Genomic DNA, 27,800 nt, shown 5'->3' with positions numbered 1-27,800 from the left:
TTTGTTGGGCTCCTGGCTTCCCAGGTGCTCTGCAGAGACATTCAGAATTTAAGTTCCATCGTGCCTGGCTTCCCTCCTACTCAGCTGTAGAAGAACTCGACCCTGAGACTTTTAAAAGTATCAGACAGCATAATTCAGTTATCTCTCGTGGAAGGGAGAAGATGAACAACATGATCAAGCAGGACAGCAACAAAAATGCTGCTGATGAATGAGTCAGACACGATTTTATCTAACTGTAAAATCACATCACCAAGGCCAGCACATTGAGACCACTGCTTTGCTACGTCTACATGGGTCACATGTATCTAGGACCCTTGATAAAGAAGATAGCTGAAGCCCATTATCTTTCAAAGGTTCTTCCCACTGATTTGTCTGCTTAGCAGGAAAAAAAAAATAGAAAAAAAAAAGAGATGTGGAAAATCATGGGATCATCACTTATTTATTTATTTGAATAAATAGTACAACAGTCACAAAACCATGCACAACACTTCTGCTGTTATCTTTAGCAAACATAGCATTGCATTGGAACTTGCTTACAGTACACAACTCTTGTCACAAATGACAAGTCCAGAATTTTATTTGCAAGACTAGTTTTTAGTAAGATATCAAGAGTAAACACTGTTAAAAACTGTAAAAAAGATTCTTAAAAAAATACATTAATACTGAAAGCACTGGGGTATGAGAAGGAGGCGTGAGAAGGCCCATAAGTTTTAACTGAGCAAAAAAATAAAATCTGCTTTGCTGCTTTTTTATCTAGAGAAATAGGATGCAGCCAAGGAACATCTGGGCTTCTTCTGTTGTAATACAACTCACTGCATCTCAATACGTCAAGCAGACACACCTAAAAGGCAAGTTGCATGAACTGGAAAAGACAGACAGTATTTAAAAATGTGGAAACTTTAGTACTGCAGAGCATTCAGCATTCCAGGTGAACTCAACAGGGTTCAAATCTACCCCACTGGTACCCAGGGGAACATATCTAAAACTCCAGTAGAGCAAAGAGTTTGTGAATAACATTCTAAACACTGACTTCTCTTTTTGAGAGTAAGTATCTCGTAACAAAGCCATGACAAAAACATGTGCTTAGAGAAGGCTTTGCCTCCACTGCTCTTCCTGTAAACTGTTCTGCTTGCAACTAAGCTCCAGTTCAGTTAAGGTCCATTCCCTCTCCCTCTTTGGTCAACAGTAAAGACAACGTTCTCAGGAAGAGTGACCTGGTTATACAACAATGAGCTAAGGAATGAAAAATGCATTTTCCCTGTGCAACATGTACCATCTTGAAGAAAGATAACTAAACCCACAGGATATGACACTGCCCAATGTTTCAGTCCTGTCTTGACCAGCTGGGATGTTAACATAAGAAATGCTAAAAGAGATCCATGCCTCAGATTGCAAAGGAGGGATTCAAGTTTCTGCAGAGTAACTAGAAACACCTAACTGAAAAAGACAGAGACTCTTAAAATTTGTTGTGTCCACATCTGCTCACAGGCAATTCAGATATCAGATGTAGTAAATTCCCATCTCAGGAATAGCCTGTTCTTCTCTCAAACCAAAACTGCTCTCATCCACCTCCTCTTCTTATTTTCTGTTTGTTTTTTATATTAATATAGCCAGTAATTTCATGACTAGATTCTCTGGAGGTCTTTCCCAACATCTCAGATAATAAAGATAGCACTGGCATTTCCACATCCGGGGGTGAGTGGAATGATGGCTCTTCTAAAGACTCATTTCCCACATATGCATGACGTTAAACAGAAAGTTTGAGAGACATTTCAGTTCAGTCATCTTCCAGCCTATTTCATAGCACAAAAGTTAGATCAATTTAATTAACTTGCCAGGAGAGCTGACCCACCTGGTCTCAGTGCTTCTACAAGTTCCCTCTGCAATAACTGCCAGCACCATGGTAGAGTCCAATGGTCTCATCAGAAATTCAAGTCCTATAGTACTAGGCACTGTTATTATAAACAGCAAGAGGTCTGTTGCTCCTTAAGTACAAACAATGACTCCCAAAGAATCCTACAGAATACATGGACCTGAATTTTTCATGGAAAAACGGAGAAACTTCCTTTCACTTTTATTCTGGAGGCATGAGGGGAGGTGGCATGAGTAATTCATTACTAGAATTCAGAATCCCAAAATAAGAAATGAAGAAGCAGAAGCCCATTTGCCTTCTTCCTGAGATTAAAAAATGTTTAAGAAGTAAAGGAGAAAAAGTCTATTGTAAAATTTCTACTAAAGTGGGATGACACTGGACGACCTGAAATCAGCTTGAAGCACAACTAAACATCATTGCCAAGCTTCAACTTTGAGAGTTAACCACTGGCTTGCACTAAGTACACTTTGCCTTTAGTAGAAGCCAGGGTAATCAACGAGGTAAGCTCTTATTTACACAAAATTTCACTTTTAATCTTCAGGAAAGAAAATACTTTAAAACTGTTTATAAATGCTTGACCCCCAAAACTGTACAGGTGCCAGCAATTTCAAGAGGAATCCAACCCCTTATCTTAGTTACATGAAATGAAGTGACAGCCTTTGAACTGTCAAGCTCGTTAGTCTCCACACACATCTCAGAAAGGACCGGGACAGAAAACATTAATCCAACCTGGGCATATTTGACAAGCTCCTGATGACTGACCTGATTGAAACTGCATACCTAAAGGATGACAATGGTTCTAGCAAACATATTTATCCTAGAAAGGAGATGAAATAAAAAGAGACCTCAAAAGACTAGATGGTTATGCCATTGCAAGTCTTATTCTGTGTAAACACTGAATGGAAATAACAGAGTAGTAGGAGGTTAACGCAAAAACCGAAGCTTAGATATTGTCTGTAATTAACCTTAACCTCATTCACTCAATAGAACATATTAAACTTTATTTAATAAAAAAGGCACAGCTTCCCAATAAATTTCAATGCTGATTTTCTAATGGTTAATGGTTTCTAATGCTAATGGGTAAGTCTGGAAAATCATCAAGTGAAAGAAAGGTTATTATAGAATCAGAGTCCACAATCATGAGTAAAGTCTCAAGTTTTCCCTGCTAATTAAAATAGTTAGTGGTATATTTCCTTTATCAAGAGAATATTTCTTGATCATAGCAAACAGATTCAAGAATATCTCCTGGTAGAAGTATAAAATATCTACACATTTTTAAGTGACCTAGAGATTACACATGCATAACTTTTAGTGGAACTGTCATACAAACAGCTACAGAGATCATAGCAATTTTGGAAAGGATGCAATAAGTATAGCATAAGGCACAAAGGGAATGTGCAGAGGGTGTTTTCATTGGATTTTTTGCCTAAGAAGACTGGTAGGATGAGGATCTCAGCAGCTTCCAGGATCACTCCACATTCTTGTACTTTGTGAATAGATTGTATAGAACCCTCAGGGTAGACTTCAGGTCCAAGTTGACAACATCTGTGGAAGAAAAGGAAAAATCCTTTATTTGCATTTTGTTCTCCACCATTTGCCCTCAAAGGAATACAAATCTTCACAACTCCGAGCCTGTAGGAACTGCAACAGAAAAGTTCCAATCACCACAAACCAAGCTATTTAAGTATCATACAAGATGCATTTCAAAACGCCTTCACAGCACTACAGTAACAGCTAACATCCCTGGGAAACAGAAGAAAGATAATTCCCTTCTCCTCCCTCTAATCTGATTAGTTACAGATAAAGCCTACTTCTGTCTGAGATGTGGGAAATGCTACATTCTGGCAACATCCCTCCTATTGGGCTGTCTGAGTTTCCACCTACATTACTAGCCATAGAAGAAGCAAACAAATACCCACACACATCATATAAGATCCTGAACCTCACACACTCTAGACACGCTTGAGCAGTGGACCCAGGTGAACCTCATTAGGTTCCAACAAAGTCAAGTGCAAAGTCTTGCACCTGGGTCATGGCAACCTCCACTGTCAGTACAAGTTGGAGGGTATAAGGATAAAATACAGACCTGCCAAAAAGGACTTTGGGAGTACTGGTGGATGGCAAGCTGGGCATGAGCCAGCAGTGTGCCCTCACAGTCCAGAAAGCCAACTGTATCCTGGGCTGCATCAAAAGAAGTGTGGCCAGCAGGTCAAGGGAGGTGATTCTGCCCCTCTACACTGTGCTGGTGAGACCTCACCTGGAGTACTGCAGATGTGGAGTCCTCAGTACAGGAGAGACATGGACCTGTTGGAGCTCATCTAGAAGCAAGCCACAGAAATGATGCAAAGGATGGAACACCTTTCCTATGAGGTCAGGCTGAGGGAAATGGGGCTGTTCAGCCTGGAGAACAGAAGGCTTCAGGGAGATCTGATAGTAGCCTTTCAGTATCTAAAGGGGCCTATAAGACAGAAGGGGACAGACTCCTTATCAGGGTCTGTTGCGATGGGACAAGAGGAAATAGTTTCAAACTAAAAGAGGGGAGATTTAGATTGGATATGTAAGGAAGAATAAGAGTGGTGAGGCACTGGAACAGGTTGCCCAGAGAGATGATGGGTGCCCGGCCCTTGCAGACATTCAAGGTCAGGCTAGATGGCGCTCTCAGCAACCTGATCTAGCTGGCCCTGTTCACTTCAAGGGAGTTGGACTAGATGACCTTTAAGGGTCCCTTCCAACTCACATGATTTTATGATACCCACAACTCAGCAGTGATATGCTCCACAAATAAATCTTAAATTCTTTTTGCAGACTCTAAGCTTTCTATTACTTAATATCCTTCTTACCATGCTAGACCAGGGAACAAAACAATTCCAATAAAAAAGCTTTTCCACCAGCACCTCCCATCCTATTACGTTAATAAAATGCCAGGAAATGCCACAAGTAATCCAGGCATGATAGTGAAGGCTGAAGAAGTGAAAATAAAGGTTGGGTAAAACATGCAAAGCGGGAATAGTGGAAGAAGCAAAAGATACACAGGAAACAGTATTTATGGAAGGAGAAGGAAGCAAGAATAGATTTTTTTTTTAAATCACACAAGGAATTAGAAAGACTGCAAACAGTTAACAGGTCAAGTACAATTAACATGAGGTCCAGGGGAAACAGCTACTGCTTGTTTTGAAGAATCATTGCCAGGACCTCCCCACCCTACATTCCCACCTAACAATCTTATATCCTCCACATTTCATCTGGGATTTTCAGTAGCCTCTCAGAATTTTCCTGTATTACTTCACCTGTATCATTTATGAATTTGTATTTTGCATTTGCGTAAACGTGGCACATCCTAAGATGTGCTGACAGCAAGTGGCAGCAGGAAAGAGCAGAAGCAAGAGCTAAGGATCAGGCTATGACACAGGCAGGGCTGGAAGGGACCCAAACCAGCAGCACCAGCTGGACAGACACCAGCCACCTGCCCTCACTGTGCTGCTGGAGGCATTTCAGGCTGACTCACTCTAATCTCCAGAAACACTGTGAGCTACAGTGACTGCTGCTGATCACCTGTGTTGATAATCTCGAGGAATCAGAGGTATGCAAGGGTTTTTATTGCTAAAAGAGGGAGTGGACCCAGCTCTTTTATTTGGCAGTGCAACGTTATGTGGATTTAGAGTCAGAAGAAACAACTGTGGTTACATTATTTGAACTCAAGTACAACACAGTCCTCAGGGTACGTCCTTGCAGCAAGGAAGGATCATGGTATTCTGAGCTAAAATGGGGGCATCACTGATTGAAAGTTGAGGAAGGTGACTCCTCCTCTCTCTGAAACCTCACCTGGAGTGCTGTGTATAGTTCTGGGCTTTCCAGCACAAGAAAGACAGGGACTTATTAGAAAGAGGCCAACAAATGGCCACAAAGATGGTTACAGGACAGGAACATCAGTTACATGAGGAAAGAAAGCTTTGACTGTTCAGTCCAGAGAAGAGAAGGCCTGGGCAGATCCTATCAACGTGTACAAATGCCTGAAGGGTGTAAGAGGACAGAGCTAGGCTCTTTTCAGTGGTGCCCAGTGCCATGACTGGCATGGCACTGGGCAACAGGCATATGGGTACAAACTGAAACACAGGAGATTCTTTCTAAATATCAGGAAATATACTTTTTTCTTTTTTTTAATTTTTGTTGTGTGAGTGATGAAGCAGTGGCACAAGCTGCCCAAGCCTGTGCAATTTCCTCCTTGGAGATCTTCAGAAGCTGCTTGGACGTGGCCCCAGATACCTGTTTCTAGCTGACCCTGCTTGGGCACTGGCGACAGACCTCCAGAGGTATCTTCCAGCTATTATGTGACTCTGTGAATTTGACCTTCGAAATCTTGCCCTGATCTTACTAACCAAGTGATGGCTGAACTTAAAATACAATGTTAACATTTGACTTTTGTTTTTCTTTTCAAATCTTCCAGTGGTAGAAATTCCATCTAATATCCCTTGACAATTCAGACTGATGGTTAATTACCTTCACCGTTACAAAAGATCACTGTAATTCTATTTTGACTTTTTCCTATCTTCCGGACCTTGTTATGCCTTTGTTTGTTACCTTAAAAAGTATGATATTCTAAGATGCATCCTCCCTGTGTGGGTTATTACAGTGTTCCTTACTGATGTCTTGAAGGCATTCCCAGAAGTAAGCATATCCTCAGCACCATGTTTCTTATTTTAAGATGAAGCATAGACAGTCATAACATTCCTAACAATAGCTAATGAAGTGTTAACTGGAAGTGGCTGTCAATCATGTAAATATTTAAAATATTCCATCATTTTAAAACTTTCACATCCCGTAACAACTCCTTTTGAGGCTAAAAAATTAATCCAGTAAAACACAGTTTTGCTGCAATAACTCAGCATCAAGTTCTGCTTCAACCTATTGAATTGGGCTGGAAGAACAGAGAGCAGGAGTTCTGTATGCTCCTCTTTTTGAATATCACTGGTACAAAGGAACACTAAAACATCAAACCACCTCTTTCATGAAAGCACCACAGAAAGCATGGGCTAAAACTAATTTAAGAGGCATTCATAATACAATTCCAACAAAAGGGCATGAATTCACCTAGCACATTTTCCAGCCTATTTAGGGAAGAATAACAGATCAGTTTGGCATTAACAAAGAATACTATACTCACTTTCTAAAGACTGCTGGAGTCTATGACAAAATAAATTCTTGTTCTAAGAAATACGTATTACATGGCTGTACTGTCAAGATGCTGATCCTACAGAGGATTTGATGGAACTACAGTGACAAGCAGAGCCCAAGACAGCACTGCATAAATCAAGAAGAGTTTGTAACCAGATCACCAAAAGGAGAAAAGCCTTTCAGTTATCTGACCCCAAGAATACAAACTAACTGTAATAACTATGAGAATTAGACCATGAAAAGCTCCTGCTTGGACTGTGATCAAGAATACCAGTCAAATGTATAACATAGCACTGCATAGCTCCTGAAACTTTCCCTAAAACTTGACATGCAAATTTCAGTAAACCTACTCCAGATAAGAAACACAGGTTAGCATATATCCTAGACAACTAATCTTTGAGAAAATTGTTAAGTTGCACATTACAGCTCCACTTTTTAATACTACTCTGTTGTCTCGAATGGAGTTGCACTTGAAATGCACCTGACATTTATGTCTCTGTATGTAGTTCAGAGACATGTGTCATGCCCTTACCTTCAGGACGAGCTTTTGGTTTCTTGAGTCCTCCATCTTGCATCAGCTCAAAAGCAAAGGAAACATTGTGGACCTGAAAAAAAGAATTATTTAGAATCCTGAAGTTACACAGGCATTATAAAACCTTTAAACGAATTTTTAAAAGATGTCTTAGTCTCTCTACTCTATTTGATATATAAAATGATAATCCTATTTAAATCAGTAAAACACATCTACAAGTTTGGACATGACAGAAAGTACTCGTGAGGGACTAAGAGAAGAAAGCTTGTGTCATCATAGGTCAAATATTGACTTTTTTATATACAGGAATTTCAGAATTCCAAATATAGAAAGATGACTAGTGTATGGGAACTGTTGATCACGGCCTGAATCTCTGATTGACCACCTGAGGCAAGCAATGAGTCAGCTGCAGGAACACAGGTGGAGGCAATTCATCTGTGCTGCCAGGAAGGGATGAAGTGTGGCTCCACCTCTCCTAGATCCTATTGAAGTGCTGACTGTCACTGAGGAAGGATCTCTCTCTGGAGATTGCTCTTTGTGGAGTTTACTGCAAGCCTACAACACTGGTGAGGGTTTTCATTTATTTTGATCATCTTTCCACTGTGATAATCTTACCAAGCCTAACCTCTGTATACTTATTGACTGTACAGCCAGGTACCCCAGGAATCAGGAAAGTCCATTAAGCTCTGATCTCAGTCTTTATAGCAGCGACCAGGGAGCTCCCAGTAACAACTGGAACAAAGCTGTGTTTTGTGGAGCTCCTCCTGCTCATACCCAAGCTCAGTATTTCCAACTACAAGGCAAGAGATGAGTTGCCATCCTGGCAAATGGAATGTAACAGAAGTGACATAAGATGACAAAATACACACAGGTGTGTGAGAAATCAGGACACTAAATGAAATATTTCTGATTAACAGACTTTTCTGCATTATTATCAGCTGTATTCCAAATAACACCAGCATCACATCATCAAGGAACAAGGCATCTTGGTGCTTTACTTTCTTCTACTTGGAAAGTGATAAAATTCAAATCAGATTTTTCAAATAAAGGTAAATGAAATGCTTTGTGGTGGCAGTTACTGAGCAGACTGATGTTGCAAAATAAGCTAGGCACAGCTATACACAAAGGCAGACAGCTCTTTGAGAAAGCCTCCAAAGACCACACATGAACGTAAAGTCACAGAAAAGAAAGCAGACAAGAAGTAAAAATACAAGAAAGAGGCAAGATTAAATGAAGACACTCATTGAGAAGTTAACATCATAGTTTAAAGAGATCTGCACAGCAGCTCTCTCTGCCATAAGCAAAGTAATTTGGATTATGAATTCTGTGCAGTTCTATCCCTGCAAGTGACAGTTTCAGAGATGCACAGCAAAAAGGAGATATTTAATTAAAGCTACTCATCTTGGAAATTAGGGAGTTCCGCATACAAAGCTCCCCTGCAACAAGGATGAAAGGCCCCTTCCACTGGCATTTATTGCTCAGGGCTTTATTAATCTTTTTACCTGCTCCAATTTCCCCTCATTCACTGTGACACAGCCAATCATTTTCCAAATGAAAATATTTTTTTCCCTGCCCAAAAGACAGTTTACCTCATGCACTTTGAGTTACAATTCCTCTTTCCTCAAAGCAAAGCACAGAAATAAAATGTTACCTCAGGAATAATGGATAACACTAATTTAAACCATTAGCAACAAAATCTTGACTGAACGAGCACTGACTATGACTCAGCACTCAGCATTTCTAGAAAGGGGAAAAACTCAAGCTACTGTAATAAAAAAAGCAAGAGAAAGATATAAAAGCAAAATTGTTTAGAAGGTAATATAACAACATTTTCCCACTGCTCTGAGTTCCTGTACATTATAGAACATTCAGAATTATTTAACTCCTCTCCTATCTAGAAACTCAACACCTAAACAAGCTCTCTTGCCAGAGCCTGGTTTCCTTCCTTCAAGGAACCCCTTTAAGCTCCCAAACAACCAGTTAGCTACAAAGGCTGCCAACAAGCCCTGCGTAACTTACAGAACTGGCATGCTCAGCACATTAGGCTGGGACTGTAACAATGCTCACATGGTACATTTCCAATTACTCCTGCAACATTGAGATGATCCACTCAGGCAAAGCTGAGTTGTTCTACCAGTGGTGAGTGCTCTCTCTCAGGGAGCATTACTGTTACTAAAGTGTGCACTGAAGTCATACAAAATATAACGAGACTGCATCTTACAAAGCTGTTTCAATCCTCTATCTTTTTGCAGTGTTTCCTGACCTAATCACCTCTTGCTCCAGTTCAGCCTACATTAGACAAGTTGAAACAACCTAAGACTTCAAATAATCCACTCTTCTTCCTCAATACTCATTTTCTCAATCCTTACTAGATAGAAAGAAACCACCAAAAAAGACAAGCCAATACATTCTCTCACAAGTTTAAGTTAGCACTATTGGTAATGACCCTTCCAGGAGCTGGACATGAAAACACACATCTGTCCTCAGAAACTGATTGGTGACTTTTTGCCTGATCCCTCCCTGGCAGGATCAGGCCTCTTGGCCATCCTGGCTTTATACAGCTACAAAACTTGTTATCAGTGAGCTTTCAACACACAGTTTTTAACCCCAGGTTAACCAAAAATCATGCCCTGAGTACCACCTCTTCTACTCCACTGTATCAAGCATATCAAGTACATATCAATTAATGATATTTCATTTGTAGAACCATTACAGAAATTACAGAAAAAGGACTACTAGGTATTAGGCAACTGACACTAATGAGATGAGGGGTTGGTTTTCAGGGCTGACTTACTCTGTGACTTCGGGAAGAAACTCTATCTCAATCCTAGTGTATAGGGATGCAGATGAAGCAGAGCTTCCCGTCTCTCAACTTTTGCCTTTCTTGTCTATTTACATAGAAAATGCTAGGCAATGCCAGGCATAAGCTCTACTACTTAACACAATCAAGAATCCTTGAGCACAAAAAGACTTCAAGCTGTATGGCAAATTAATAAGTCACTTTAATTATGCAAAGTATTACACAGCACAAAGAGTTGTTGATCATGTTATCAGTTTATCTCTTCTAAATATTCATGAGTTTTATGCGGCAAATGATGCTTTCTTGCTCAATTATGGGGAATTTACCTGTTAATTTCACAGGCAACTTTTGATCATATTAACTATCAAGTGCCACAGCCAGTATACCTTTGCCACAGCTCCTGAAGATAAGAACGTATTTACTGGGCACAAAGAGAAAGGACACAATGACTGGAAAACATCATGTGGAAACAAAGCAATACAATCTGGAATTTCTACCCACCTTTTGATCAAAACTTTCAGGCGTTAAGTAGAAGTTGTGAAGTGGAACAAAATAATCCTCAAGGAGACCCATGAGCAAAACCAAATAAACACCATCTGCAAACTAAACAGAAATATTGGTGACATTTCTAAGTGGAAGCATCTGTTTTCAAATAAGCACTCACAAACAAGTGGAACAATTAATGCTTGGTCCAAACGATGTACATTAATTTCTGCCACTGTTGTTTGCTAGCACAGAGGCTAAAGACAGTTTGGGAGTCACCGACTTTTCCTTCCATGCACAGCAAGAAGTTGATGGCAAGTGCAATTAGCACTCAGGGCTTTGTTTCATCTGCTCCCTGGATTCACCTATACCACTGGCATCATCAGCACAGCTGAGCAAACTCAATCACACTTTCCTTAGAAGCGTGTTGCTATATACATATGATACAAAGCTTTATCCCTACATATGGTAGCATTGTTTCCTCTACTTTCATTTCCTGAATAAAACAAGTCTATCAGCTATAACACTAATTCATTCAAGAGCATCTGTCAAGTAATGTTTAAATCACTTATATCCTGTAAATACTTCCAGGCAGTAGAGATTAGAAACAATTTAGCTGGTAGTTACATACAACTGCCACTCCTTAGGGGTGCTGAGTATTGAGTTTGTCTAAGCAGAGGCCAAACTCAACATCCTCATTTATTAGGCTACTGAATACTTCGAGATGAGGTAGAAGTATGTAAGCTTGTTCTTGGTTGTGATTATTTTATTTAAAAGCTCATTTTAAAAATGATCTTTTGCTCCTTTGATTTTCTTGAAGAGCCTTGCCAACTTTACTACTGTGTTTAACAGAGCTTTCTTGATTAAAAGTTTAAAAAACAAACAAACAAACAAAACAACCAGCCTTCCTGGAAAACATGATTTCACACTGAATAGTCACAGTCCTATTTCTACAGTACGTAAGAACTACAGTACATAATAATTCCAAGTGCAGTCCCGCCTCTCAAGTCATGTATATTCAACACTCTGCCTCTAATCAGAACTTCAAATTAAAAAAAACTGTCACAGGTAGGAACCTTAACTTCATAAAGAATTTGTTCCAGCTCAAAATAGACTCTTCACAGTATCCATAAATACTACTATAATAAATACTCTCAGCAGTACTGTTCGGTATTCCTACCGGAACAGGAAGACTACTGGCTGGTGGAGGGGGGCAGATGCTGTATATTTCAAACAGAACTCTCTCTTGTGATCCTGGTACAGCATATGTGACATCTTCTAACCTTTTCAAAAGTAAATTGCTGGATACTTCCAAGACATTAAGAAACAATTTCTAGAGACGGAGCAGATCAAGTCACCCATTTATTTCCGCAAAGATATAAAATATCAGCAAATGACTGGTACTAAACCAAGTCACTCAAATCAGCTACCAGTACTCCAGGAATAATTCCCCAGATGTCATGATTTTTTTATTATTATTATTATTTTTTCCCAAGTGCAATAAGGTAACCTGTCCACAGCCCAATGAACTCTAAAAGAACACTTGTTTCTGCTTTTAAAACTCAGCCAAAAGTCAACCTGAAAATCACTTCGTTTGACCTCCAGAGTTAGAACTACCCCACTGACACTTAAATTCACTCTTACTTAATGTTTCCAAGCATATTCTGTACCCAGTTTAGTGCTACAGGTGGGGGGGCTCCTGCAGAGCTGACTGTGGTGGTAGACAGTTACCTCAGCAAGCTTTAAACAAACTAACCTGGATACCAACAGCAGTCAAGCCAAAGCAGTACATGAGCTCAGAGTTGCTAATCCACACTGCTGAGAAGTGCTCACAGGATAAAGAGAACACAAAGGCCTTTGTGGCAATAGCAAAATTGTTTCCAGTCCCTCTTCGATGTGATCAAAGCTAGCACTGATATCACTGTGATGAACTGCATGCTGCAGGCCAGACTCCTCCTGAGAGCCCCAGGCAGCCAGCTATTAAGAGCTCCCACCAGCTCATTAGGAGCCCTCACTGCCAGTAAGACACAATCTGCCATCCATCCATAACTATAGCAACAGCTTTACAGCACAGCACTTTGATCCAGGAGACAAGTTGCCCTGAACAGTCATTAAAATGGACATAGTGAATACCCATGAATTTCACTTTAAAATGCAAATCCCCAGCAGTATGAAGCATATGTAAATAAGAGTAAAGGAAGCTAACATCACTGAATTACTTTTTAAAAGTAAAAGCCATTACTATTTAAAAGATACTATAAATTCATGTGCTCAAAGAGAAGCGCTTCTCTTTGAGCACATCAGTAATACAGTTTAATGGAATAAGGGTCTACATTTGTCATTTACACAGTTTTAGACTACATTAAAAAAAAACCAAAAAACTTACCTGAGTTTCTAACTCCGTTACTTCCAAATTCAGTTTATTCAAATGTTTGTTCACAAAGGTGATCAGAGACTATAAAACACCAGAACCAGTAATGTTAGAACTATAGGTGATGCCCATGTTAAAGGGTTAGTATACTCTTAAGACATTGTTAAGCTTAATAAACACAACTCTGTTGTTTGCTTTTAAGTAAATAAGTACATAAAAATGAAAACAACTGAGTAGTAGAATCACTTTTGTTGCAACATAAACCAGGAGTCACCAGGTGGTGCTATTACACACTTGTTAACTTTCCCAGTACATAAAGCATAATTCAGCATGGTGTGAAAAAGCTGTGATGGCATTGGTTCTTTTGCAGTTTCTTTGTGAAGATGAGGTCAGCAATAGGTGCATTTACTGTCCACCAGTCTTTTCAGTTTGTTAAAGAATATCCACTGAGTGAAAGGCATCAGCAACACTCAGCTAAGACGGGACCAACAGCACACAACTCTGTGCCCATCTCCGTTTCTGGAGTGATGTGCACTTAAAATGGCAGTCATGATTTAACCGAAATCTGCACTGTGCATTTTTATTCACACATGCAGAATCCTGCTTAGCCAGTTAAAATATCAAAGCAGAAATCTGATAGCCTGCTTAGAACGCTTTCAAAAAGGACAGACAAATGGTTGAAGGCAACACTTCTGTAGCACAGGTAGAGCAAACTTAACTCTATCAGCTTTAATAAAATACTTCCAGGAGACTTTTGCCACCACCTGGTCTCGTTACCCTTCGGTTCATCCCCTCCTTGCTGGAGGACAGCACTTGGGGTATAAAAGCATGTACAGCTGTCCAGAGAGAATGATTTGTATCACTGCAAATACTTTGCAGAGTGGCTTTTTCTAACCTCCACCACTTTGAATCAGATAAAGAAGTAGCTGCTGACATAGTTAGACAACTACATGCAGCACTGATCTTTTGCAGCTTAGGCGCAGTCGAAAATGATGTATATGGCTGCAAACTGTCAATGCCTGTATCAGCACTACACAGAAAAGCCTGGAACAATAAACAACAGTAACCAGACAAGAACCTTACTGAAGCTGATCAATCAAGGTACCACCTGCCTCTAAAGCAGAGCTCTTTTGGAAATAAACATCCTTCGTATCACTTTAAAATCCTTTTCTTTTATGCCAGATTTCTCTGGATACCTTTTCCAAAAACATAAGAAGAAAGCAATGAAGAAAATAAAATCTGAATTTTTTTTTTTTTTTAATTATTATTTATTTTTTTTTTTTACCTTTTTGACGACGCTGAGTTTGTCCGGTGCATGATCAAAAAGCGTGTCAAAGGCATCTCGCTCTGGTTTTACAGGAAAAAAATATATTAAAATAAATATACCTCTAATAGCCGAGTACAGGAAGTATTTTATGTTTTGTAAACTTAAGGGCCTGTCTAAGGAAGATGCATAACAAAGACCCAAGGTAAAAGTAATCACTTTGTTTTAGTGTCTACCTAATTACCAGAGCAAACCGCACTAGAAATTTCAGGATTAACTGCAAATACATTGACTGCCCATTGTTGTCCTTCATAGTTGGTGGAAGAAAAAATAAAGTGAAACAAATTTTGACCATTCCCCAACCATATCTTAATCGGTGAGACACTGAAACCTCACCTGATGGTACACTTGAGCCATAATAATAGCTACATTCATGCCCAAAGGTCAGCCTCAAAATCAGATGTTCATACAGTTAATTTTATTCCTACTGGTCATACAATTGACTTCAGATAAGCATAAAACTGAACACGTAACTAGAATGTGATTTACCACTCAACAAAGAGCAAAGCTTACGAGCAGTATAAATATTTGAATCACTGTACAATGGTAAGGGGTCTAATTGCTCTACAACGGCATTGGATCCAATCTAAAATCTACTGACATGAAAAGATTCATGCAATATTCCACACGGGCATCTCAGGGCTGACAAATTTTCTAAACACTGAGTTGTCTGGACAACATTTTAAATTGAGTCGTCATCATCAGGCGAAACAAGTGAAAGAAAAACTAAAAATCTAAACAGTTGCATTTGTGTTTAAAAAGAAATGTGTCCATTTATATTTAAATTAAGCAGTCACACTGAAGAAGGTGTAACTTACTGGTGGGGGCTGCAAAGATTTTTGTTTGCAGGCCACTAATAATGGTAATAGGAAATACTGCCTGTGTAGCATTTTTACTATTTATTACATAGAGTGAAAACAGACCAACAAGGATTAGTCTGAAAAACAACAGCAGTGCACTCGACGATCTGATTCTTCCCATTATGTGCAGGGTAAGAAAATCTAATCCCACAACACACTTCAACCCTGTGACATTGCTCAATCCAGTGTCTTGAACTCATGAGACAAAGCAGACAAGATTTCTGTGCTGGATATAAACAAATAAAAAAAAATTCAGGGTCAACTTTGTTACTTACCAAATCTTCCCATCATCATCCTGCAAGTCAGAGAAATTAAAAACATTGTGTTAGTTCATGAATAATCACTTTGAAAAGACAAGACCATGGGCTTAACAGGTCTTTTCCTGCAAGATGCCGAGGGCTAACCGTTCCTATCATGTCAGGAGGCTGGGCATGTTGCAGACCTGATGCAACGTGCTGCAGTGTCCCCAGTAAATCACCAGTGATATCAAGGAGATACATTTGAAATGAATTGAAATTATGTATACAGAATTGTGATTTTTTTTTTATGCATCACTGTTTTTAGGATGAAGAGTGAATGAACACGTTTCTGTGGACAGTTTTCATATATATAGTCAGTAGAAACTATAACACATGGCTCAGAAAGAGTAAGGCTCACTTTAATCTATTTTATCTGAAGAAAGAAAACATACATCATATTTGACTGGAAAGTAAACAATACTGCCACGCATCAACTATATACACAGCCCAGTGACGTCACCCCACAGATGTTTATCAACTGAGCATCAGGCCCTGATTTGCACAGACGAATTTGAAAGTATTCAATTAATGCTGGAGTCTGCTGATTATTGCATCTTCTGTACCTGTCCAGGTATGCAACATATTAAACAGTAGCCTCTTTTTATGTATCATTAAGTAGCTTAGCAAAACACATGCATAAACACACAGAAGTAACTGTAAACATCTTTCTTGCTAAAAATAAAAAATAAAAAAAAGTCCAAACCCTACTACACAGATTCCATCTTACAAACCACATCAGAAGGAGAGAACAAGCTAACTACACTGTTCAAGAGTATAGGAGGAATAATCTGTCCACAACACAGAAGCAGAGCTCAGATCCTACAAAGAAAACTATGGATCTTTAACATCCACACAGAGATGTAATGATCTCATTTTTGAATGTTTCCATCTGAAATATCTTCCCCACTGAGCAAGCCACATGGTACTTCATTTATCTTCAAAGTCATGGAAAGCTGAGCCAACTCCACAGGGAGCCAATATGCAGAAAGACTGAAGGAGGGCTCGCGTAACCCCTTTTAGAAAAGTTGACTTCAGGCCACATGAAGGAGAACCTCAGCTTTTATTTGCAGCCAAAATGCATGTCTTCCCTTTTCCTTATAAAAAGAAAATGTAAAAGCAGAAAGCAGAGTAAACCCATTGCAAAAACTGAGAGTAAAGACGTTTATTTATTTTTATTGAGCTCTAGCCCTCAGGTACTCTACGAAAATAAGAGATCTCATCTCTTCTTACAACTTTATCAGTATAATTTCAGTTTTGAGTCATTGCCTTTCATCAAAGTAATCTACTCCCAGAATATCTGCACTGGTCCTTAAGAGAGACAACATGTCCAGACAGAAATGAGTTATGTATGGTGACCTGCAGAAGAAGGAAGAAAGGCCCCCAAGTGTCACTTCCAATGAGGTTCCCAGATAAAAGCTTTTTTGATAGAAGACTGTCAAGAAAACGCTGTTCTCCTTTGTAACGTATTTCCAGGAGCAGTTGTTTTTATACAGTTAAAAAGCAACACATTAAGAATTTTCTTAATTTAGCAGGGGTGAGGATGAGATTATTTTTTTGTTTTGTCCCTGTGAAAAGTTTCACAGACACAGACTCAAACTAAAGCATTCTGTGCTTACTCTGTTGTAGTCGTCAGCTCCTCTGTAACATGAGTTGTCTGAAGAAGGCCTTCGCGTTTCTGGAAGTGAAGGGGGAGTTAGAAACAGAGATTGCATTAATACAGGAGAAGCTCATTAGAGGCTCAACAACATTCATCATCTTTCAGAATCCCAGAGGAGAAAACTGCGTAAACCATGCTTGCTAAGGCAAAGTTTTGTACAGGTAGAGGTGAAACAGCTGACACAAAAGGGCTCACTCCTACAACAGTAGCATTTACCAAGCAGACATTCAAATGAGTATTTGGGAAATTTATATATATTTGCAGCCAATAAACTCACTAACAATTCTCTGCCTAAGACCACAGTCAACACTGTGCCTGGAACGCACATTAGAGAGTTTGTCAGCCTCATCTTAAACACCCCAGGGTTATTTGTTTTGGTCAGGGTCAACCAACACTTTGATACTACCAGCAGCCTGGCTCTCAGCAGAGGTCTAGCGCTAAAGAACAGCTAAAGAACAGACTGCCATCCCCTGGCCAAATTTCTGTTGTGCTGGCAAAGCCCTCAGTGCACAAGGGAGGCTCTCTGAGAGCAGACACATTACTGAAGCCACCAGTCACACTCCTGCCAGCAATCACCACAGAAATGTAGAGAGCATAAGAGACCTTAGTAGTGATTTCACAACAGACAGCATCTCCCTGTTACTGGATTTTGTTTCCTTGCAATATTTTTCTGTATAAGCAAGAACTCTTTAATCCAACAGAGAGTATTTGCTAAGACCATTTCAATCCAGTTTCCTCAGCTCTGTTAAGACACAGCACTTCAGTACAGAGGTACCAACATTCCAGTGTTTTGGCATGTGGCAGATGCTTTTCTGAGGCTGGAACTGTTTTTATCCGATTCAGAAAAACTTCTCAGCATCTCTTTTCTATGGTCCCTTACAACATTACAGCACACAGCTTTATTTTCTTCCCTCCTTCTTCTACATTAAAAAAGATGACATCAGGTGCTCAAATATCAGCAGTCATCTAGGAACCAGGTCCTGTCAGAATGACTGAAGACACAGTTAATAATGAAAGCTGCTAGCTTTGGTAAGCAGGGAAACTGCCACCCTCAGGCACAAGCTCTTCGCACATACACAATCTCAATCATTTTCACCAGCTGAACCCCAAACAAGAACTTATTAGGCAGAATAGCTTTGAAGAGAAGCACATCCTTCCCCAGAAGCAATCTAAAATAAGAATTGCAATTAAAAAAAAAAAAAAAAAAATCAGTAACAAGAATTCATTCCTTTCTACTCCCTATTCAACAAATGAGGGCAGTGCTGCTTTCCCAAGCCACCCAGGGAGCCTTGCTGAGAGCAGAGTGGGAGCCACTGTCTCCATCCCTTGTGCTGCAGCAGCTCGCTCCTGAGCCTGGCCCAGAGCTGGATCCAGCCCTCTGGCCATGTCTTCCCAACACCTCACCTCTGTATCACGAATACATCCAACCCTGCTTCCCCAAGGGAGCCACAGGAATGGTGCGAAAATTTTGGGAAAGACAGCCAGGATGACAGCATGGGTGGAAAAATGAGGAAGCATCTGACAGGGCAGTGTTTTAATGTGTATGAAACAATGTTATCTTTATTCCATCTCACAGAGACCCTGTTTTACTCACATCAGTTTCTGGATCTTTTGGTCACTATGTGCCCTGTGAATAAAACCTCAGTAAGAGGTGACTAGTGAATAATGCCTCCAAACTGCTGATGAGACAGAGGGCTGGATACCCACGCTGATTTCCCAGTGGGTGGAAATGGCAGTACTTCCGTGCAGCCCTCTCAGAGCACACACACAAGGCTAGATCCCTTGGCCTTGCATTCCAGAACAAATGTCATCCATCGATAAAACTAGGATTGCTTGCACAATTGCCACCAGACACATCTTCATAGTGCCTTTCCTCTGACCTTTCTGCAACTCAGGCTACAGAGGAATCTTCTACCAGATCTTCCACCAACACCAAGGTGGGACATACAGCAATTTTAAAAATGAGGAATAGGAAAGCTGAGTGCAAAAGACAGCAATTACTGAGCCTTGCAAAAATAACCAATGGGCAGGGAGCCTTACGAACAATTTTTACACTCGCTTCTGAGACATTTTTGTTTTCCTGAATTACAGTATTTCTACATCATGCAAGCTCACGTTTCAATTATCAAGAGACAGTCAGATGCAAGAAAAGTCTCAGGATTTCCAATTCTCACTGGAGCTTCACAATGAAACCATGAAGTTTCAATACTCCTTGCCCTCATTAAGAAAGGCTGGAACAAAAGTGAAACACTGACACCATTATTAAAACAAGTACAATCTTAGACTCTTAACTCAGCACTTCAAGGAGCTGTCAACAGAATCTTAACTAAAAGACTCACCTAAACCCTTGCTCTGCTAGAACACTTCATATATAATTTGGATTTATGTTGCCATGCTCACATTTTCTATTTTATTTGGAAGGAAGATCTAAAAAAATCAATTTTGGATGTTGGATTTCAAGACAGGTTTGAAATTAACTAGATTTCAGGAGTTCCACTCTTGAGAGACACCTCATGGTGTTCATTATAAAACAGTATAAGCAGAAGTGTTTTTCTGCTGGCTTAGTATTGTTGCTGCTCTGGGCAGGTAGGAACATAGATAAAGGTTTTTCCGGACAGGGAAATTAAAGCAGAAAGTCGTCTCCAAAGCAACTGTGGATTTTCTGACCAAAATACACACCAAAAGACCTCAGTATGTTTCTGACAGATACACTGATCCAAGTACAGATTCTTCTTAGAACAGTAACTGAGGAAGGTCTCAGTCTGCCACCTTAGGACTCCAAAGGAAGGGCAGAATTCAAAAGAATGCCAAATCATTGCTGGTCTGTGTAGATCTTGATAAACACTTCCCATGTAGCATGGTGTTATCATAATACTACTTCATTTTATAGATAAGGTCACTAAAAATCAGAGGAAAAATTACAGAAGAGAAAGCCCACGACACTTATATAAAGATAGAAAGTATTCTGTACCATTCTTGGGTTGGCTAAAAAATGCGTACAAATTCATTAAGTAGCAAAATTCTAAGCCAGCATGACAGTTATTTTCACCATGTAAACACAGAAATTGAGAAGGTTAATTCAAAGTGCCAAAGTTACCCATGAAAGTGAGACTTAACTACTTCGGCAAACTTCAGTATTGGTGTGTTCTTGCACATTTCTCCCACACCTTCCAAGGTTTTCTTGCTCTGGGATCAATTCTGTAAAGCTTAGTCACTCTACACTTTACAAACTATTGATCAGTCTCCTTAAATGTATATTCAGATAATAATCTTACATTAAGTATGATCTAGTTTGAAAGAATTCTAACAATTACTAGGATCTGTAATAGGAAATTATTTAACAACAAAATTGATAATTATAATAGTTTTCTTACTTAGGTTGAAAATAATGCTAACCTTATAACCATTTTTATTTTTGTCAACATAAAAAAGGCTACATACAGTCCATCTAAAGAGGTCTATGTTACTAAAAGAGCATGTATTTTTAGACCAGATTACAAAAATGCTGAACTACAAAAATTCATTTTTCCAAACCATAAGGCAGAAGTTATTTCTTCTGCGGGAGCACTGCAAAAGAAACACACTTCAGTTCATACCTTGTCTTGCATTCCACTTAAGTAAACAAAACTGAATGAGGCAAGCAACGAAACAAGCCTCCTCCTGCATAGGCCCAGCTGAGGCAGGCTCACAGCCAGCAGTTGTCATAACCATTTCCAGGATCCCAGAATCTAGGTCCAAGAGCAGGAGTTTACAACTTCTCAAGCGTAAATAAACTTTCCTTGTAGATGGCATGGGAGTTCGCTTTCTTCTTTCTTTCCTCTTCCTTCCTTCCTTTTCCTACTTCTAGTCAGCCTTCATTTCAGCCCTGTCTAATCTCCTGATTCGAGGACTCTGGTAAATCAGATCCTCTCTGTATGTGTCCTCTCTGCAACTCCAGCAGAAAAGGATGTGTGGACAATTGCTCCAAAGAGTTCTATCCACTACAGGATGTGAAATAAGCTGTGAAAGGACAAGGAAAGGCAAGTTTTCCCTCATTACTCCAGGGTTTTCTTCTGACACATCACAGTTACAGAAGGCACTTCACTGCACTGGGCAGATTTCTACCATGAGGGTGACAGAGGACCGCTGACCACCATATTTTTTTTTCCCCTTTCCTTTCTAAAGTAATCAAAAGAAACTAAAATATAAATTAGTCTTCTATTTACATTCACATTACTTCATACCTAATTCACTGTTCCTAAAATGAAAGAACTACAGCAGTCTGAAAGCAGTTTAAAACTGTCTCGAAAAGAATGTATACATTTATTGTGAGATAGGGAGTACCTGTCAATTACCCACTTACTCTGTACCTCTAGAGCATTCAGGTACGGAGTCTGAAAAATGCTATTATTTAAACATAAAGCAAAATGAGGGTTGACTAATCAACGATGATGCAACTGTATCTTGTAATGGTATCAACACTTGCAAAGCAAAGTACAAGATCACTTCATCTTCTTGAAGTGGCATGTACAGAAGGCACTTCCACAGCCTGTTACCAGCAGCTGAGCCTGCCTCGCAACAACAGCGCTGAGCACCACAGCAAACAGTCATGGCTTGATCAGAGAATGGCCAGATGCAACAGATCTGCCTGGTTTTACAATCGTTGTTCAGGAAAGCTGGGTCTACATCCTGAAAACTGCACTGCCATGAGAGCTTCAGTTGGAATGGAAGGGAAGACAAAAAGCAAGAGCAGAAATGCTCTGAAAGTTGAGCTGTTGTAGACTGAAAGGAAACCGTTGATGTCAAGCAGAGAAAGGAATAACTATAGCAATATCTAGGGCAGGAGGGAAGAAGTCAACACTCCTTGGATGAAATCTATTCTGCACATCTAAGGAAAGCTAACAAAAACATAAGGCTGTGCAAGAAATGATGGAAACTACACTAGTGTGCCAAGGAAAACAACACATCTAAGTCTGAATAATAAGTCACTGGGGAAACACAACATCAGTAACAGGCTTCACAGACTGAGATTCTACATGTTGAAATTCTTTCTGTGCTATTTGTGTTTCAGTGGCTTCTCTATACAAATGCATGGCAAAAAACGTTTTCTGAAGTGCCAAAAGTTACAGACACAACTCTCTTCTATACAAAATCACATCACACTTCTAACTTCATACTGCAATAGAAAATCATGTAATCGAATAGGTTTGAAAAGATTTTCAACGCGATCAAGTTCAACCACTGCCTAACACTGACATGTCCACCCCTAAACCACGTCCCTAGGTGCCACATCCACATATCTTTTAAATATTCCTAAGGATGGAGACTCCACCACCTCCCCATGCAGCCTGTTCCAATGCCTAACTGCCCTTTTTATGAAGAAATTATTTCTGACACTTAAACCTCCTCTCATGCAACTTAGGCCATTTCCTCACATAGTGCTCCTAAACATGTTAGAGAGAGGATGTTCTTGGAATCATATTTAATCACACAAAATGCATCCCCAGGACTGGAACTCACTAAAAAACTAGGATAAGAATTTTCTAAATGAGACTCGAAGGCAACAGACAGAAGCAGCCCAGCAGCATGAAATCAGAATAATAGAGAGTTGTTGTTCTGATAAAATTCTTGTCAAAGTTCATACTCACTCGTACAACCACCACTTGTACAGACACATGTTCAGGCAGTCGGATGGGAGCCCGGAAATGCATTGCCAAAGCTACCAGAAGGTGAAGAATGGAAATCAAGTTCTTGCCATGGATTGCTGCAGGGAAAAGCAAGCAAACAGAAGAATACTGGCATCTTATTTTAAACAAACATCTCTGGGGAAAAGGTGGAAGAACTGAAACATGTCTACAGTGAAGATTATCTTCTTTCTTTTTTCCTTCTCCCTTCTTTTTCCTAAATTAACAAAGGCAGCAGAGCCTAGATTCAACTCTCATCAGGTTACGTAACTAATTTAGGAGTCCAATCATTTCAGCTCCCTCTGTAGACAGTGAAGTAAGAACAGTCAGAATCAATCACTTTTCTTCCACTGTACTGGAGAATTCTGCTTTTAGAAGATGTTCAGAGTGTTAACACAAGCTTTCCTGACTGTAAAAGACAAACGACATTCACCACCTCAGTGAAACATCTTCTCAAACTCCATTCTCATTTTTGGATAATAACTGGCCAAACTAGAACTTGGGGCACTTTCTGCTAAGCCTCTTAGAAACTACATCTTTAAACAGGACAGTGTAGTGGCCAGAAGGCTTAGATCACCCTCTAGAAATTGAATGATTGCTTAATTTCTCGTATTTGTAGGATTTGAATTCATGAAGCAAACAAATTACTTTCTAATAAAAGCATATGCTTAAAGGAATAGCATTCCAATTATTCCATAGCCATGTATGCCTGTCTTTAAAGTCTACAGAAAGTGGTACCAGTTATAATTCACACATGGATTTGGTAATATCTTCTATGCAAATAAATACCCTATTATCATGCACTCCTTGTCTATGAAGCTGAGACAGAAACCATAGAAACGTCCTTACAGTCAACGTTCCACTTGATTGTCCAGCCATGGGGTCGAAGTAAATCATGGACAGCTTCCAGGACCGTCTGCAACTTTTGTTTCTGACCAATCTCAGACTGAGTCACTTCTGCCACGTTGAGTTTACGGTCAGCCAATTTTTCTGTATTTGAAGAAAGAAACAACAAAATGAAACAAGCAATACCGGATTGATAAAGGAGCTGGGTGGGAATAACAAGTGCAGAGTACTGGGGATCAGAGCTGGACTCTGCTAGAAATTTCCCAACAAAATGATTTTCCTCAGAAAGCAAAATAACTGAAAAGCAAACCTTTATCAAAATGTGTCAGTTCCAATAGGCCCTGTGACAGAAAACAAGTAAGGTCTGGCAGAACACACTCACCAAGCAGGTGACAAAATATTTAGTAACTTTAAGACAGGGATCAAGTTAGCAGTAATGGTTACTGTGCCTCCCGTTTTCTTTCATTGCTGAAAAACATTGGGCATAACACAGCCTTCCCTACACAAGCAACTTCTATCAGTTTAATGGACTTTTCTGATAACTGAAGTTAAGTTAGGACAAAGAAGGGACAGGCTGGTGTGGACGTTTCTTTAACTTAATGAAATCTATTTCAGGCTAGCTGAAGGTCTGAATTTAAACTAAAGAACGTGTGCCTCCTTAAGCCATCGAGAGAGTCATAGGTTCAAACTGATGTACTGGAAGTGATTTAAAGAAATAAGTAAGCTGGAACAATATTGTTGTGTTGTTATATTGGCTTAGTTGATTGCTCCCAGAAATGAATTAACATTGCATTATTTTCTAAAATGACATAACTAAAATTTTAACTTTTTTTCTATAATAAAACTATTTGTTGTAAAAATCATAGATAAACCACTTTTCTCTTCTTCTGCACTGTGGCCTTTGCCAAAGAGGCAGGAGTTGAATGTCCTTCTCTCAAAGAAGAGAGCTGAGGAAGGTGGGATAGAGTTTTCCATCCACCATAGCAATGGAAACTGCTGATCTCTTTTCTCTCCTCACTCTGGAGAAAAAATGGTCAAACTCACTGCACTAGCAAGTCAGGACTGGATGAACATACAACAACTAAGCATTCCAGTCTTTAAAACAAAAAAATATATTTCATCAAAACCTTTTTCACAACACAGGATGGGCTAGACAAACATTCTGAAGTTGTCAAAACATACTATTTCAAAAATGGAAATATTTCTGGCCTCAAGTTTAAGGACGTGTTTCTTTTGGACATTTTACATAGCTGTATATATATTTTTAAATGTCAGAAATATAGCTTTCCTTTAATAACCCAAACAGAAGAGACTTGCAGGTTATTGATTCATGAACGCTTGCAACATTTTGACAGTTTCTATCAATCTAACAATTTGTTATCAGAATCCGAATAGTCTTAATGGAAAAACGTTCCTTAGCCAGAATGTCTGTGAGTCTTTTTTAAGCTGGCTGCCAAAACATGTAAGCATTATTTTAAATTATCTTAGATCTTTTATTAAAAAAATAATCTATCCTACAAGATTCATTCTTTTTTGTCACACGTTACAGCTCCAATCCATTCTCAGCCCACATGAACTTCCAATCAGCAAGCAGAAACTAATTTCCCTTTACCCTGACACCAAAAGCACCACACCACCCCAGCCTCTCTCATTGGCATTACTCATACTTTGTTGATAAAATCAACCAAGCAAGGAGCCCTACCTAAACTGGTCTGATAATCATTTGCTCATCTCCCACTTCAAACAGCTTCAAAGTAACCCCACTGACAAGCTGCTGTCTTTCATCTGCCCATCAAGGCAGATCTTTCTGTTTGTCCATCAAGACTAATATTCTTGAAATACCTCTCACAGACAAGGAATGGTATCTGCTACTTGAAGTTTAATAACCCTACTTGTTGTTAGCCTTTCCTGTAGGCAAAAGAAAATATGACTTTGTTGTAAAACTGGGGATTGTCTTAATCATGAGGCTTCAAGCATCAGGAGCACCACCGCCAGGCATGACAAGCTTTGCTGCATCTCGCATCACTGAGAGGGCATGAAAATGGAAAGTTTCAGGAATAAGACTTGCTGAATAAATCAAGAGACCACTGAAAAATTCATGTTGAGACAACACCACACTGATGGCTTCAGGCCAGGGAAGAAGCATTTGCTCTCCAGTCAGAGGCCAAACAGAGAGAGCATAAAGAAAAGTCAGTCTGAATAAAAGTCTCAAGCCTGCAAGATGTACATGCCCACCTCTCCTCCTGTGTAAGTCCAACTGGTCATGCATGTATGGACAACAAAGCACTTTCTAAATGCATGCAGGCCTGAGGGCAGAAACCATGGTCTCCACAGAGAGCACTGATTTCTTAAAGTTCCCAATACAAATGGCTTCAATAAAATAAACTACCATCTGCCAGAATACCAGCATGTATATACCCAAAGTACCATTTTGCCCTCTTATTATCCTCCGACATCAGACTGATGTCACACGCTGTCTACTACCTTCAGCAGTGAGACAAATTTGCTAATCCATTTCCACTATTTTTCCCTAAACCCCCAGAAAGAACTTGGAGCAGTGCCAGCTTACCCCGATTATTTCAAAGAGCTTCCAGAGAAGATGCAGTAAGAAGATGCACACCCTGGTGTTAAGACTGGCAAAGTAATTCACAGAGAGATTTAAGTAACAGTGAAAGACTTCAGCTCCTTTTTCTGAATGCCTTTATTTAGGAGTACAGCACCAGAGCAACCGTCAGCTGAAAGTCCTCTGACAGTGACATAAGCTACCAGATACTATCCCAAATTGGGAACAGTTTTGTATTCACACAAATATTGCACACAAGTTGTTGTTTACAAGTTTTACAAGCTTATGTTTGCCAAAACACTGCATGCATTTTATTTGAGGAATATGTGCACAAAATTCAATAAGTAGCTTCAGTTACCACCGATAGAATTAGCAACACTTAATCCTCTTTCCCCTACTCTGACACTTATATCCCATATCTCAACCCTATTGAAAACTATTTCAACTATTGAAAACATGTCATAGGCAGACAGCTCTCAACTTACTTATTTGTCTCCAAGAAACAGGGGGGATCTACAGTGAGTACCTGAACCTTCAAGTCTCTTTGCTGAAAACACCCTGGTAAACCACTACATAATCATTCAGCTTTTCTTGGTTTTGATTCTTGCAAAAGCACACACTGCAAAGATGCAAAAGGGTTGCAAAATCAGAACTGCTTAATTAAATATATATCCTCATGTACCATTTGCACTTAAAAGCACACTGTGAGTATGTGCCTGCTGTCAAGGATTCTCCTTTTTTTTTTCCTTTTCCTAAAAGTAATTCTTTATGAACTCAAAAAAACCTCTCAGCCCAAAAAACTTTCAGGAGAAAACTATGAAGACAAAAGTTTGGACTACATGGCTTCTGCTTGACCTCCTCTTCACCTTTTTTTCTGCCACATTTCAGTTCTCTGGACTACTACTAGTTCCCAAATGAGCTACCTAAGAATGATCCTCCCCTTTCGAAGGAAGAGTGCCCCAGAGAAACAGAGGAGAAGCTGACAATGTAGCTATCATTGAAACAAACTGTACCCTTGGTGAGACAGTGAGTTACTGCACAGCTTCATTACAATCCACATCTTTCAAAAGGTTTAATTTGGGGCTTCCTTTCACTTTCTGGAGCCTCCTTCTCTTGTGTGAACTCACCTAGTAGCTTCTGCAGTACCTGCCCATCATAAAGGTCCTCTTCAAGCTGTTTCACAATGATTCTCTCCTCCACCAGCACATCGTTAATCCAGTCAATTAGAACCTGGGAGTACAGAAAGAGGAAGCAAATGTCTAAAAAGCACCAAAGCATGTTCCTTCAGGCAGTAACTAGGAACAGAAAACAGAACAAGAATAACTATATTCGTGTATTCCTTAGTTACAGAGACAAA

At 39.6% G+C, this 27,800-nt stretch overlaps 1 protein-coding gene across 1 annotated transcript in view; it reads right to left on the bottom strand.

Annotated features, from left to right (window-relative positions):
• Positions 1 to 423: 423 nt before the first annotated feature.
• Positions 424 to 27,800, bottom strand: part of PARVB (parvin beta) — a 59,239-nt gene continuing 31,862 nt past the window's right edge. The window contains exons 4-13 of the mRNA XM_042835124.1: positions 27,571 to 27,673; positions 23,884 to 24,024; positions 22,999 to 23,114; positions 17,331 to 17,389; positions 15,691 to 15,710; positions 14,517 to 14,578; positions 13,247 to 13,315; positions 10,879 to 10,980; positions 7,578 to 7,650; positions 424 to 3,418 (exon numbers count right to left, since the gene is read on the bottom strand). Of these exons, the coding sequence (XP_042691058.1) occupies positions 3,342 to 3,418; positions 7,578 to 7,650; positions 10,879 to 10,980; positions 13,247 to 13,315; positions 14,517 to 14,578; positions 15,691 to 15,710; positions 17,331 to 17,389; positions 22,999 to 23,114; positions 23,884 to 24,024; positions 27,571 to 27,673 (822 nt within the window). The 3' untranslated portion in view covers positions 424 to 3,341. The remainder of the gene's footprint in view (positions 3,419 to 7,577; positions 7,651 to 10,878; positions 10,981 to 13,246; positions 13,316 to 14,516; positions 14,579 to 15,690; positions 15,711 to 17,330; positions 17,390 to 22,998; positions 23,115 to 23,883; positions 24,025 to 27,570; positions 27,674 to 27,800) is intronic.

This window comes from Centrocercus urophasianus, unplaced genomic scaffold (genome assembly GCF_019232065.1).
Source record: "Centrocercus urophasianus isolate 14NV4802_14NV808 unplaced genomic scaffold, USGS_Curo_1.0 seq_5, whole genome shotgun sequence".
NCBI classification, from domain to species: Eukaryota; Metazoa; Chordata; class Aves; order Galliformes; family Phasianidae; genus Centrocercus; species Centrocercus urophasianus.
Note: the sequence above shows the minus strand (reverse complement) of the source record. Positions and strands in the feature narration are given on the sequence as shown.